Source organism: Theropithecus gelada, chromosome 12 (genome assembly GCF_003255815.1).
Source record: "Theropithecus gelada isolate Dixy chromosome 12, Tgel_1.0, whole genome shotgun sequence".
Classification (NCBI taxonomy): Eukaryota; Metazoa; Chordata; class Mammalia; order Primates; family Cercopithecidae; genus Theropithecus; species Theropithecus gelada.
Genome location: NC_037680.1, coordinates 2,922,854 through 2,937,676, shown reverse-complemented (window position 1 = coordinate 2,937,676; position 14,823 = coordinate 2,922,854). Strand labels below are relative to the sequence as shown.

The window sequence follows — 14,823 nt, the reverse complement described above, 5'->3', positions numbered from 1 at the left end:
GCGGGAGGATCACTTGTCAGGAGTTCAAGACTAGCCTGGCGAACATGGTGAAACCCTGTCTCTACTAAAAACACAAAAAATTAGCCGGGCATGGTGGCAGGTGCCTGTAGTCCCAGCTACTCGGGAGGCTGAGGCAGGAGAATCACTTCAACCTGGGAGGCAGAGGTTGCAGTGAGCCAAGATTGTACCACTGCACTCCATCCTGGGCGACAGAGCCAGACTCTATCTCAAAAAAATAAATAAATAAAAATAAAAATAAGAATTTTTTATTTTTGCCTTATTTCATGGCAAACATAAAACCATCCCGACTTTAAAAGCCAACATTGTTCTTTCTCCTTTTTCTTTGGATCACAAGTTCATACAGAGTCAAGCAAGTGCCCCAAAGAAAAACCCCAAAATTGAAAACAGGTGTATTCCCCTCAGAAAAATCAAAGCTAGAATGTTTACCTATTAAAGTGTTTTCCCCCAGACTGAGATCAAGTGACTTCACTGCAGTGGCTCAAGAGTGGCTGACTCCCTCCTTCTGAACCAGCCCATCATAAAGCACCTATTGCTAAGTAGCAAGCCAGAGGCTTAGACTGGATCACTCATAATTGCAGACTTCAAAGTGTTCAGAACTTCACGCCTGGCCTATGAAATTAAAAAAAAAAAAAATTTTAATTGCAATTTTATTTTTCTCCACAGAATAGTTTTTCTTCAGTCCTTAACAACTCTGCTCCTTATATGGGCTTTGGTGGGGGCACGGGGCAGCCCCTGCAGGTCTACACTGGCATGGAGGTGTTCGGTTCTTGTGGGCTTCATGAGCTCGATTCCTGACTACCGTGCTGCGAGTGGCACAACTCACACAGTAATGTAGCTTCACATCCAGCCTGGGAAGTACGCAGGCTTCCAGGATGCTCACTGCAGAACCATCGCTGACTGCTGCGGCCTCTATGTTTCAAATGATGAACTTCTTAATAGCCTTGTCATTGGGCACACAACGACCACAGTTCATGCAACAAATAGGCTGCAGTGAACAGTGCACACCTAGTTGCAAACCTTTGGCATGACCATTGTTTCTTACCTTGGAGGTGTAGGCCCAAGAAAGATGAAGTAAAAATCTTAATTTGAGGGTGACTAAATGAGTCCTTCAAGACCACTCACCCCAAATCCACATTCTGCAAGACAGTTCAAGAAGAAAGGCAAAGTAGCCATCTACCTCAAGGGACTCTGAGCTCCACAATACTCGTCAACACTGCCCATGGCATGCTTCTTCCTCCTCCCAGGTTAGCCACAATGATGCCAACGTGCTCTGTCGACACTCTCATCCCTTCAGAATTTCAGGCCAGGTGTGGTGGCTCATGCCTCTAATCTCATCAGTTTGGGAGGCCACGGCAGGGAGATCACTTAAGCCCAGGAGTTTAAGACCAGTCTAGGCAGCACAGTAAAACCCCATCTCTATAAAGAATTTTAGAAACTAGCTGAGAGTGGTGGTGCACACCTTTGGCCCCAGTTATTTGGGAAGCTGAGGCAGGGGGGTCCAGGCTTCAGTGAGCCATGACTGTATGACTACACTCCTCCAGCCTGGGTAAGAGTTAAGACCCTATCTCCATTTAAAAGAAAAGAAAAAGAAAAGGATTTCAAACAATAACAGTTGTTTAATTCTTCCTTTAGCATCTAGGTGAAACTGGTCTTTCTCTATAAAGTCTACTATATTCTGGTCTAGTTTCAAAAAGTATAAACGCACTGAAATTAAAACATGAAATATTAAGAAAAAACATGATGTGGAGGCCAAAAACCATGAATGAGGTAGTCAATAGTGTGGCCCCATCTCACACTTCCCAGAGGCACGTTCAGGAAGCCACTGGCAGCCACTGCACAAGGCTGCTCCAAGATTCCATGTCCTGGGCCTATGAGTTATTTGAAACAGCAACCTAACCCCACACCGAGCCGGGCTGTTTTCTCCAAAGGAATTCTCAACTGTCCTCCGCAACAGCATTTCCATGCAAGTCAGCCAGAGCCTGGGAAGGTGGTGTTACGCCTGCGGACGCGGTTTCTCCGAGCAGCAGCGATGTTTGGAGATTAATACTGAAAGCTGCGCTTTGTCTGGATATCATCAAGAATCTGCTGCAGCTCCTCATCTTCAAACCGTCCCTCCAAGCTACAAGAAAACGAAAAGAAATGAGTGATTTGGCAACTGGCAATTTCCCCACGCTCTTCTTTGAGGCGTGCTAATCTACTGCCCACATCTCTAACACCTTCACCTTTCATCTGTATTTCTTTTCCACTTTTCCTGATAAAACATTACAAAATATTTCAAACGCATAAAAGATAAAAAGTATAAAAAATATACCTGTACAGTTAGCCCCACTTGACTTACAGGCTTTTTTTCCTTTTTTTTGAGACGGAGTTTCGCTCTTGTCACCTAGGCTAGAGTGAAGTGGCATGATCTTGGCTCACTGAAACCTCCGCCTCCCGGGTTCAAGTGATTCTCCTGCCTCAGCCTACCGAGTACCTGGGATTACAGGCGCCTGACACCACACCCAGCTAATTTTTCTTTTTTTTGAGACGGAGTCTTGCTCTGTCACCCAGGCTGGAGTGCAGTGGCGCAATCCTGGCTCACTGCAAGCTCCGCCTTCTGGGTTCCTGCCATTCTCCTGCCTCAGCCTCCCAAGTAGTTGGGACTACAGGTACCCACCACCATGCCCAGCTAATTTTTTGTATTTTTAGTAGAGACAGGGTTTCACTGTGTTAGCCAGGATGGTCTCGATCTCCTGACCTCATGATCCGCCCGCCTAGGTCTCCCAAAGTGATGGGATTACAGGTGTGAGCCACCGCGCCCAGTCCTCACCCAGGTGATTTTTATATTTTTAGTAGAGACGGGGTTTCACCATTGGCCAGGCTGGTCTTCAACTCCTGACTTCAGGTGATCCTCCTGCCTCAGCCTCTCAAACAGCTAGGATTACAGGCATGAGCCACCACGCCCGGCCCTGCATTTTTCACTTACTGTCTTCATGTTTTCTAATGGTATCAACCTCCCAAAGTGCTGGGATGACAGGTGTGAGTCACCACACCTGGCCAGAGTTCTTTTTTTTTTGAGATGGAGTGTCGCTCTGTTGCCAAGCTGGAGTGCAGTGGCACAATCTCGGCTCACTGCAACCTCCACCTCCTGGGTTCAAGTGATTCCCCTACCTCAGCCTCCCAAGTAGCAGGGACAACGGCACACACCACCATGCTCAGCTAATTTTCTATTTTAGTAGAGATGGAGTTACATCATGTTGGCCAGGATGGTCTCGACCTCCTAACCTTGGGATCCACCTGCCTTGGCCTCTCAAAGTGCTGGGATTACAGGCATGAGCCACTGCACCCGGCCCAGCGACCCAGAGTTCTTTAATAAGCAGGAAAGTGGATGGCTGTGTTACTTTCCTAGACCAATACCTTCCCTCCTTCCCCAGAAATAACCACCATCCTCAATTTAGTATTTATCATTGCCATACATTTTTTAAAAATTTGTTTTGCCATACATATTTTATACTTACTACACATTTATGGATACGTAAGTAATATGCAGCACAGTTTCAAACTTTATAAGAAACGGCGGCCGGGCGTGGTGGCTCAAGCTGTAATCCCAGCACTTTGGGAGGCCGAGGCGGGTGGATCACGAGGTCAGGAGATCGAGACCATCCTGGCTAACATGGTGAAACCCCGTCTCTACTAAAAATACAAAAAACTAGCCGGGCGTGGTGGTGGGCGCCTGTAGTCCCAGCTACTCGGAGGCTGAGGCGGGAGAATGGCGTGAACCCGGGAGGCAGAGCTTGCAGTGAGCCGAGATCGCGCCACTGCACTCCAGCCTGGGCGACACAGCGAGACTCCGTCTCAAAAAAAAAAAAAAAAAAAAAAAGAAACGGCATCACACTGTATTTATCCTTCTGCCATTTTTTCCCTCAGAATTCACTCTGACATATGTTGATATTCCATGTGGTTCTAGTTCACTGATTTTTTTCACTGCCGTACAATAAACATTGTATGACTATACAATGATTCATTTATCCACTTTCTTATTGACTAAGAGATTATCAAATTTCTGCTATCATTAGCAGTGCAGCATGAGGCCGGGCACTGCGGCTCATGCCTGTAATCCCAGCACCTTGGGAGGCCAAAGTGGGCAGATCACTTGAGGCCGGAAGTTTGAGACCAGCCTGGCCAACATGGTGAAACCCCATGTCTACTAAAAACAAAAGCAGAAACAAAACAGTGCAGCAATGAACACTAGAATATACGTCTCCTTGTAAACTTGTGTGAGTTACGTTTAAGATATGTACCAGGAATGGATATTTGGAACATGGAGTATATTCATCTTTACCAGACACAGCCAAATTGCTCTCCAAAATGATTGTTGTAATTAACACTCACACCCCTACCATCAGCGTACGGAAGTTCCAGCTGTTTCAGATTTTTGCTCTCACTTGGTGTGGTATAAAACCATCACTCTCACACACTGTTAATAAGCAGGAAACGTGCTTTGAAATATTGAACAAAAAAGGCACTTTCATTCAATATTGGCAATCATGTATCCAAATATATAATGCATACACATTTTAGACACACCAATTCTATTTGTAGGAATTTATCCAGTATACAGAGAACTTATCACAACTGGTACTAACCTTGGGATTAGAGCCTTGGACTCCTCAGCAGTCTCTGGGCAAAGGTTGGCCAAACAGGCCAACTCAAACTTGTGAAGCTTTTTCTGGAGTAGCAAGCTAATCAAAAGGAAAAAAAAAAATCAAAACAAAAAAATCAAAAACAAAGAAACAACAAAAATCAAAAGAATAATCAACAGGAAAAAAGGGATCAAATGTAGCCAGTATTTAAATATAGCTAGACGGCCAGGTGTCATGGCTCGCATCTGTAATTCTAGCACTCTGAGAGGCCAAGGTGGGCTATCACTTGACGTGAGGAGTTCAAGACCAGCCTGAGCACCACGGCAAAACCCCGTCTCTACTAAAAATACAAAAATTGGCCAGGCTCAGTGGCTCATGCCTGTAATCCCAGCACTTTGGGAGGCCGAGGCGGGCAGATCACCAGCCTGGCCTGGCCAACACAGTGAAACCTCATCTCTACTAAAAATACAAAAATTAGCTGGGTGCAGTGGTGGGCGCCGGTAAACCCAGCTTACTCAGGAGGCTGAGGCAAGATCACTTGAACCTGGGAGGCAGAGGTCGCAGTGAGCCAAGATCACGCCACTGCACTCTAGCCTGGGTGACAGAACTAGACTCCATCTCAAAAAAAAAAAAAATTAGCCGGGTGTGGTGGCATATGTCTGTAGTCTCAGCTACTTGGGAGGCTGAGGCATGAGAACTGCTTTAACCTGGGAGGCAGAAGTGAGCCAAGATTGCACCACTCCAATCTGGGTGATGAAGTGAGACTGTCTCAAAACAAAATGAAACAAAACAAAAAAAAGGTAGAGGAGGCCGGGCTTAGCAGCTCATGCCTGTAATCCTAGCACTTTGGGAGGAGGCCAAGGCAGGAGGATCACTCGAGTCCAGAAGTTCAAGACGTCTCAGCCTGGGCCACATAGTGAGACCCTGTCTCTAAAATAAATGAATAAATACAGAAAATAAAAATAGCTAGGGGAGAAGACTTGAACTGTTCCTAATACATAGAAGTGATCAACACCCTAAACACCCTAACATACTCATTACACATTCTAAGTAACAAAATATCACGTGTACCTCACACATATGTACAAATACTGTTATCAAAAAAAATTATATATATACACATATATATATAGGCTGGACATGGTGGCTTACTTCTAATTCAAGCGCTTTTTTTTTTTTTTGAGATCGAGTCTTTTTTTTTTTTTGAGATGGAGTCTCACTCTGCCACCCAGGCTGGAGTGCAGTGGCACGATCTTGGCTCACTGCTACCTCCACCTCCCAGGTTCAAGCAATTATCCTTTCTCAGGCTCCCAAGTAGCTGGGACTACAGGTGTGCGCTACCACGCCCAGCTAATTTTTGTATTTTTAGTACAGACGAGATTTCACCATTTTGGTCAGGCTGGTCTCGAATTCCTGACCTCAAGTGATCTGCCCATCTCGGTCTCCCAAAGTGCTGGAATTACAGGCGTGAGTCACCGCACCCGGCCAATCCCAGCATTTTGGGGGGCTAAGGTGGGAGATCAATTGAGGCCAGGAGTTTGAGACCAGCCTAGGCAACATAGTAAGTCTCCCCATCGCTACAAAAAAATAACGAAAAAACCTTACTTCCCCACTAACAGTAACATTTGGATCACACATACTGGACTTATATAAAATACGACAGAGTCATATTTGAATCTGTTCCCAGACTGGAGTAAAGTGGTACAATCACAGTTCACTAAAGCCTAACCTCCCGGGCTCACATGATCCTCCCACTTCAGCCTCCCAAGTAACTAGGACCACAGGTACCTGCCACCACACCTGGCTAATTTTTGTATTTTTTTTGTAGGGACAGGAGTTTCACCATGTTGCCCATGCTGGTCTTGAACTTCTGGCCTCAAGAGACTGGTCCACCCCAGCCCCGCAAAGTGTGGATTATAGGTGTAAGCCACCACACTTGGCTGAAATTTTGGTCTTCTAAGTTACCCAGGCTGGAGTTCAGTGGCGCAATCTCGGCTCACTGCAACCTTGGCCTGCAGGTTCAAGCGATTCTCCCACCTCAGCCTCCTGAGTAGCTGGGATTCATGGTGTATACCATCACACCCAGCTAGTTTTTGCATTTTTAGTAGAGACGGGTTTTTGCTATGTTGACCAGGCTGGTCTTGAACATCTGGCCTCAAGTGATCTGCTGCCTCAATGTCCCAAAGTGCTAGGAGCATAGGTGTGAGCCGCCATGCCCAGCCCAACATTATTTTACTTAAATTCACAGGTGACACCTGGGAAAGGGGGAGGGGACAGCAGTCCACATGCAGTTGTCCAACGGTTTGGATTAATAAAAACTTTCTTTTAGCACTCACCTACGAACACTGGCAATGGTCTCTCTGTTTTTGAAACGACTGAAACGGGCTGTGTAGTTTAATGTTTTCATGAAGACTTCTGAGAGTTCCTGTTCATCCTCTGCACTCTCATTCTGTTGCTTTCGATGTTCCAGAAGCATATGAACTTCTGAATTTAGAAGTGTCTCAGCTGTTTCAAACTCTATTTGTGAGAAGCATAAATGGCAGCTGAAAATACTCCTTCAAAAGTTTGCTTCTAATAATGTTCATTGTGCATTTGAACATTTCTCTGCCCCTGCAGAGATCCAGGGGTTTCCTACCCCACATCTACTTTTTTTCGAACTGTTATTTTAGGTTCAGGGTACATGTGCAGGTCTGTAGTACAGGGGAAATGGGTGTTGTGAGGGTTTGGTGAACAGACCATTTTGTCATCCAAGTGATAAGCACAGTACTGGCAGGTAGCTTTTCAATCCGCACCATCCACCCCTCAACTCGGCCTCAGTGTCTGTTGTTCCCTTCTGTCCATATGTATTCAAGGTTTAACTCCCACTTATAAGAATGTGAGGTACTTGGTTTTTTGTTCCTGTGTTAATTGCTTAAGTGAATGCCTCCAGCTCCATCCATGTTGCTACAAAAGACATGATTTCGTTTTTATTTTTTTTTTGAAACAGGGTCTCAATCTGTCACCCACGCTGCAGTGTAGTGGCATGAATACAGTTCACACTAGCCTCAACCTCCCTGAGCTCAGGTGACCCCCCACCCCCACCTCAGCCTGCCAGGTAGCTGGACTGCAGGCACGCACCACCACACCCTGTATGTTTTTGGTAGAGACGGGGGTTTCGCCATGCTGCCAAGGCTGGGATCTCGTTCTTTTTTATGCTTGCAGCTACTCACATCTTTACATTCACCCACAGTTACATATCACAAGGCAAAGTGGAGTTCACGAGACACTAACATTTAGCTTGTCTGAACTAGATTCTGACACCAAAAACCTGACCTAGACATGCTACTAAGTAGTGACACATATAGACTAGTTACTGATTTCAAGAGTACACTGACAATTACTGCCCTCTAGCCTGCATCAGCTCATCATCTTCCTACTTCGATAATGCTAGTATTATACTCTCAATTTTAAGAATTGTTACGTGTTAAAAAGGGCCAAATGTCTAGAAATAAACATTAATAATGTACCCCCAAATCTATTTTTGTACCCACACAAATGTTATAAGCAATTTTTAAGAATTAGGTTTGAGAGAAAAAGAAACCCATGGCCCCTTTTCATAATATATGGCTACCTTCTACACCTCTAGAATAGTTCTGTTAAAAAATGCTGTTACCCCTTGGGAAAATCACTCTCTCCCTTATGTTCCTGCAGGATCTTATGTTCCTGATGTTTATCTCAAAGTATTAGAGATCGTTTTTATCTGCCCTTCTCTTAACAGTGAATTCCCCTAGAGCAGGAACCATTCATAAACATGAATTCATGTTTATAATCCCTCACCGAAAAGGAAGCAACAGTGAGGAAAAGCCAGAATGACTTGCAATTTCACATTTACACGTGCTATAGGTCTGTTTATTATCGGGGAAATCACTAACACCTCCCTCAGAGTAACGCCTTCCCAATTCTCAAGCCGGGTAACTGACAAGAGCCTCATTCTCCTTTCACAACACAGACAGTTTAAGTGGTAGGTCAGGAGGAAAGTCTATTTTTATTTGAAAGGTACTCATTGCTACTGAATATAATAGGCTACCAATGCAGCTGGAGCACTATTGAAATAAAATTAAAATCTAAATTAAAAAATAGGTAACCAAAAGCTATTTTCTACCTGAGGGCAGGAGAGTTTAAACAAAAACCTCAGAACACCTTTTTCTGTCTTCCAGCCTATAACAGGGGATGTACTACAGTGAGTGCCTATTTTTATACCAGGAACGTTACTTCTTTTAATCTTTAACACTGAGGCACTGTAGGTACAGAAGAAACTACTGCCTCACAGCAATGAGTAGAGGAAAAGGCGTTATATATCAGGACTGCAGGACCTCCAAACTCCGAAGCGACAGTAACAAATGACATCAGGCCAAAACAAAAAAGGGAAGAAGTAGCTAATCAGTTACAAATCGGTGTGTTGGAACTTTGATGTTTTTACAGGTCCTGGAAAAATCAATGTTAAGAGATGCATCCCAGGCTGGGCGCCGTGGCTCATGCCTGTAATCCCAGCACTTTGGGAGGCCAAGTCAGGTGAATCACCTAAAGTCAGGAGTTCGAGACCAGCCTAACATGGTGAAACCCCATCTCTACTAATACAAAAATTAGTCGGGCATGGTGGCACATGCCTGTAATCCCAGCTACTCAGGCTGAGGCAGGAGAATCGCTTGAACCCAGGAGGTGGGAGGCTGCGGTGAGCCGAGATTGTGCCACTGCACTCCAGCCTAGGCAACAAGAGTGAAACACTCTGTCTCAAAAAAACAAAACAAAACAAAACAGATGCCTCCCTTTCTGCACTAAACCGAAATTACTTGTTAAATGGAAAGGAATGGAACTTTTAGGCCACCAGGAAACTAGTCAACTGTCCCTATTTCTCATTAAGAACAATATTCAAGTACTACTAATACATTACTCTCACTCCCTTCAACCAAGGAAGGTCAAGGCAGCCAAACTGTAACTCAGAGGGCCTAGGAAAGGGGTGTCTGAGACCTATCACAGAGCTTTTGGGAGGCATTCCCAGGATTCGGCATCAACAAAGTGGGGATGGGGGAGGCAGTTCAGACACTTTTGTATAACTATGGAGAGGAGGAATCCAAGACTTCTCCCCATGGCTAATTCCAATAAACATTTTCAAGTGAAAGCATACACACACACACACACACACACACACAATTCATTTGGAAACAAAAGGAAATAGATCAGGGGATCTGCATGTTATTCTCTCTTGTGCAAATATTTTAAGAACAATGGCCATAATTAATCCCTGTTGCTAAAAAAGGAAAACAATTCCTTGGCCAGTATGTCATCTGGAAATTTTAGTAAGGTTCCATCATCACGACCATTAGTAGGCCCGGTGCAGTGGCTCACACCTGTACTTTCTAACACTTTAGGCAGCTAAGGCAGGTAGACCACTTGAGCCCAGGAATTCAAGACCAGCCTGGGCCACATGGTGAAATCTTGTCTCCACAAAAAAAATACAAAAATTAGCCAGGTGTGGTGGTGTGCACTTGTAGTTCCAGGTACTCCAGGGACTGAAGTGAGGTGGGAGGATTACGTGAGCCTGGGAAGGTTGAGGCTGCAGTGAGCTGTGATCACACCACTGCACTCCAACCTGGGTAGCAGAATGAGATCTTGCCTCAAAAAAAAAAAAAAAAAAAAAAAAAATGCAGGGCGAGGTGGCTCACGCCTGTAATGCCAGCTCTGTGAGGCCAAGGTGGATGGATCACTTGAGGTCTTGAGGTCCTCATCCCTAGGAATACCCTCCCCAACCACTGCGTGCCTGAGAAAACTCGAGGCTGCCAAAGTAATTTGTTTGTTCCAGCCAACGGCTGAAAATAGGCCTCTGTCTCTCCGCCTCTGTGGGAGGGTAGGGAGGGGCCTAACTTCGATACATGCTGCAGTCAACAAACCAAGGTGGGTTCACACGGACCCTCCTCTTCCCTCTTTTTTACATTTCTCACTTCCCCGACTCCCCTGAGCCCCCGCTCACCACATCCTTATTCCCTAACTCTCCTTTAAAACGCCCAGAGGTTCGGTACTAATCGAAGCTGAGTTCGGTTCACGCTGGACTCTTCTCCCTAGTGCAACGTTCTATCCCTGTTTAAAAATCTGTCCTCACCACCTGGGTTTCCGGCTTTGTTTACCTTTGACACCAGCGCCCGGAACTTCGCAGTTTGTTATCACATAAAATAACCCAGTTGCCCAGGCGGCCACTCCCAGGTCCACGTTCCCTCCCCAGCCCTACGCCGCGCGGGGGTCTGCCCAAGCCGCCGCCGAGGCCAGGCCTTGGGCGAAGCGCGGATAACGCCAGGCCTGCGGCAACCACGCGAAGTGGCGCGGGGCAGTCTGGCGGCCCCGAGCCCAACCTTTAGGAAAGATGAGCTGTGAGGCGTCCTCCTCTACGTCGCCAGCCCGCGGATCGCCGCCACCTGCTGCCATCGCTGAGTCGCGCGCCACCACCAGCGCCGCCGGAAGCGGAAGCGCGGAGCAACGGCCACGGAAGGGGCGTGGTCTTGGGAGGGGCCCCGAGGGGTGGGCGGGGCCGGGAGTGTGAGGCTGGCGGAGCGCAGCGCGGGGACCGGCTGGTGAGGTCCCGGAGGCTCCCCGCCGCCCAGGGCCGCCCTGCACTCCCTCTCCTCCCTCGCGCCTCGCCGCGCAGACGTCCTGGGGTAGGTCCCTAGGCCTTTCTGGGCGGAGAGGGTCAGATGAGCTGCAGGAACGCCTGCTGATGGAGAGCAGGGCAGCCGACTCCGAACGTGCCGGGTCGAATTTCTTTCACTGACTTACACTTCTAAAATTTTATTCATTTGTGATGGATTATCTAATACTTCTGAGCACGCGGACAATGATATTCAGAGGCTTTTACCACACGTCTGTTGGAACATTTGGGTGATGCATAGAAAATTAAGCAAATGACGGCCGGGCACAGTGACTCACGCCTGTAATCCCAGCACTTTGGGAGGCCGAGGCGACGGGATCACCTGAGGTCAGGAGTTCGAAACCAGTCTGACCAAAATGGTGAAACCCTATCTCTACTAAAAATACAAAAATTAGCCGGGCATGGTGGTGGGCGCTTGTGATCCCAGCTACTCGGGAGGATGAGGCAGAAGATTCGCTTGAACCCGGGAGGCGGAGGTTGCAGGGAGCTGAGATCGCGCCACTGCACTCCAGCCTGGACGACAGAGTGAGAATCCATCTCAAAAAATATATTAAAAAAGAAAAAAGAAATGCAAATGAAAAATGATGCTGTTTTCGACACTGGAGAAAACGAAAGGTTGTACAATAAAGGAAATAATCGTAGCTTATTAGTCAACGATATCTTAGCTCATTAGTCAACAATGTTTAGAAGGTCATATTGTAAACTCTGTTGATTTAACAACAAATGAATTGGGCCGGGCACAGTGGTTCACGCCTGAAATCCCGGCACTTTGGGAGGCCGAGGCTGGAGGATCGCTTGAGCTCCAGAGTTCAAGACCAGCCTGGACAACATAGTGAGACCTCGTCTCTAAAAAATACAAAAATTAGCCTGGCGTTGTGGTGCGCGCCTGTAGTCCCAGCTACTGGAGAGACCTAGGCAGGTGTATCGCTTGAGGGATGCAGTGAACTATGATCTCCTCACTGCACTCCAGCCTGGGCAAGAGAGAGAGACCGGCCAAAAAAAAAAGGCAAAGTCCAGGCGCAGTGGCTCACGCCTGTAATCCCAGTACTTTGGGAAGCTGAGGCGGGCGGATCACCTTAGGTCAGGAGTTCGAAACCAGCCTGGCCAACATGGTGAAATCTCTCTCTACAAAAAAAAAAAAAAAAAAAAAAAATCTGGGGCGTGGTGGCGGGCGCCTGTAATCCTAGCTACTCGGGAGGCTGAGGCGGAGGTTTTAGTGAGCCGAGATTGCGCCACTGCATTCCAGCCTGGGCGACAGAGTGAGACTCCGTCTCAAAAAAAAAAAAAAAAAAAGCTTTAAAAAATTAAAAAGTAAAATTTTAAAACTAAAAAAAAAGAAATCCTTTAGAAGGCTGTCCTGGGAATCCTGTCTGGCCTGTGCAGCCTGGCCTCCTGCGAGGGCTCCTCCACGGCGTCTTGTTGTGCCTGCACTGTGGTCTCCCTCCACCTGAGAAGTTCCCTCCTCCAGAGAATGCTCTCTTTGCTTCAGTCCTGCTTCTCCAAGGAACCTGCCCAGACCGCAAGGGCTGGCCACGCCCCCTTTCACGTGCTCGGAAAGGCTGAAGGTTCCGGCGGGTTTGATGCTTGCGGGTGTTCCCCTGTACACCCAGCACTGAGTGACAGGCCAGATAACCACAGCCGCCCAGCCACTGCACCATGTGTTGGGGTCTGGGCAAAACATTTACTATGTTTACTCTTTTTACCTATGACTTCTCTAAGGTCAGGTTATCTTAGAGATTCACAGTCCTGTCACAAAGTGGGAAATGCCTTATAAATGGCAGGACCAAGATTTGAGCTTAGGCCTGTGGGACTGCCAGCCAGAGAAGATTCCAGCTGTCATCCGCCCTGGGTTATTTCTTTGGTTGGGAGCCAGGATGTGATCACAGAATAGCCATAGTGGGGGAAGGGGGTCTGATTGGCAGCAGGAACTTGAGGGACTGATGGTGAACTGGAGACCTGTCTTTTCTGTTTTCCAATAGCTTTGAAATTGGAGTTCCCCCCCCACCCCAATTTTTCAGGGCATACAGAACCTGTGTGAGTAGAAATAATGCATAAGCGGCAGGAAGAGAGACCCTCGAATTCTCGTCTGAGCTTGATTTTAATGAGGAAAAGACACAGAAGGGACAGGACTTGCATTACATTCCTCAGGCTGCTACTCTGATTCTTGTACGGTACTGGTTGAGTCAAGCCCTTCAACCAGCCCACTTAGTAGTTCAGTCAGATTATTCAAGCCAAGGTTACAGACCTAGATTGATCTAGAAGCAGCTGTAGAGCACCTCCCCCACCCCCACTCCCACAATTAGCACCACTGACCCGATCAGATGGTTTATTTCACACTCCAGAAGTCAACAGTGATGGCTAAAATCACAAATTTTGCTTTATCACCAATCACCCTCTCCCCCAAAATCAGTCATAGGGAATTCCATGCTGTTTAATTACAGGTACTATGGAATGTAATCTCTAGAACACTAATTTATATTGAAGACACGAATTCCTCTTCAGACACACCAGTTATTAACAAAGCCTGTAAACATCTAGCCAGCTGCTGGTAGTCAATTTTCAAAATTACCTAACCCCGACAGCATGTTTTTATCTGTAGCCATGTGTTTTTGAGCTTTGCTAAGGGCCTCACAATTGAGAACCTTAAAAAAAAAAAAAAAAAAAAAAAAAAACCTACCTCCCTGCAAATAGTGTCAACTGCTGATCTTTGGGTGGGTTGGTTAGGGGGCTGGAGCCAGGGAGGGACAAGCAGGCCCCAGGGTGCTGCCCAAATGGAATACTAAATTATTTTTGCCAAGTTAAAAAAAAAAAAAAGTCTAAACTGAAGATGTCCTTTTCTCCAAACACATCTCATCTTTTCTGGGTCATCCAAAAACAAAAACTGGGTAAGTCAGACTGCACCAGGACGTCCCAGGGTCTTTGCTGGAATTAACATCACCAAATTATATTAAATTTTAGTGGTTTTTCCTCTTCAAGAGATTTTGGCTTTTTTGGTAAGGTCAGTCTCATGTGAAAAATCTCACAACGAACCTGTCTGGAGAAACCCAAATCTTAAGAGCTAATGATTGCTTGCTCACGGAACTTGGCTCTAAAACACCAGTGGCATTGCCACCAACCACAAAAACATACACAAGGGTGGGGTCACGAGCAGCACAGAAGACATCCAAGCTGACTGAATACTATCTTGTTGCCTGAAATAGGCCGGGCGCGGTGGCTCAAGCCTGTAATCCCAGCACTTTGGGAGGCCGAGGCGGGTGGATCACAAGGTCAGGAGATCGAGACCATCCTGGCGAACACGGTGAAACCCCGTCTCTACTAAAAATACAAAAAACTAGCCGGGCGAGGTGGCGGGCGCCTGTAGTCCCAGCTCCTCGGAGGCTGAGGCAGGAGAATGGCGTAAACCCGGGAGGCGGAGCTTGCAGTGAGCTGAGATCCGGCCACTGCACTCCAGCCTGGGTGACACAGCGCGAGACCCCGTCTCAAAAAAAAAAAAAAAAAAAAACA

General features: G+C 46.7%; 1 protein-coding gene across 1 annotated transcript; it reads right to left on the bottom strand.

Moving 5' to 3' along the window:
• Window positions 1–250: 250 nt before the first annotated feature.
• POLR2D (RNA polymerase II subunit D) lies at window positions 251–11,147 on the bottom strand. Its single transcript, XM_025405600.1, has 4 exons — window positions 11,027–11,147; window positions 6,980–7,160; window positions 4,647–4,742; window positions 251–2,140 (listed from the first exon to the last, which is right to left on the bottom strand). The coding sequence occupies exons 1-4, from the start codon at window positions 11,097–11,099 to the stop codon at window positions 2,062–2,064; spliced, it is 429 nt and encodes a 142-aa protein (XP_025261385.1). The 5' UTR covers window positions 11,100–11,147; the 3' UTR covers window positions 251–2,061.
• Between the last annotated feature and the right edge of the window lie 3,676 nt (window positions 11,148–14,823).

Excerpts from the sequence above, each read along its gene's own strand:
- POLR2D (XM_025405600.1), bottom strand. The coding sequence starts at position 11,099 with ATGGCAGCAGGTGGCGGCGATCCGCGGGCTGGCGACGTAGAGGAGGAC. Across the intron at positions 7,161-11,026 it reads ACAGCTCATCTTTCCTAAAG|AGTTTGAAACAGCTGAGACA; the intron begins GTTGGGCTCGGG and ends TCTCACAAATAG. Across the intron at positions 4,743-6,979 it reads ACCATTGCCAGTGTTCGTAG|CTTGCTACTCCAGAAAAAGC; the intron begins GTGAGTGCTAAA and ends CCTTTTGATTAG.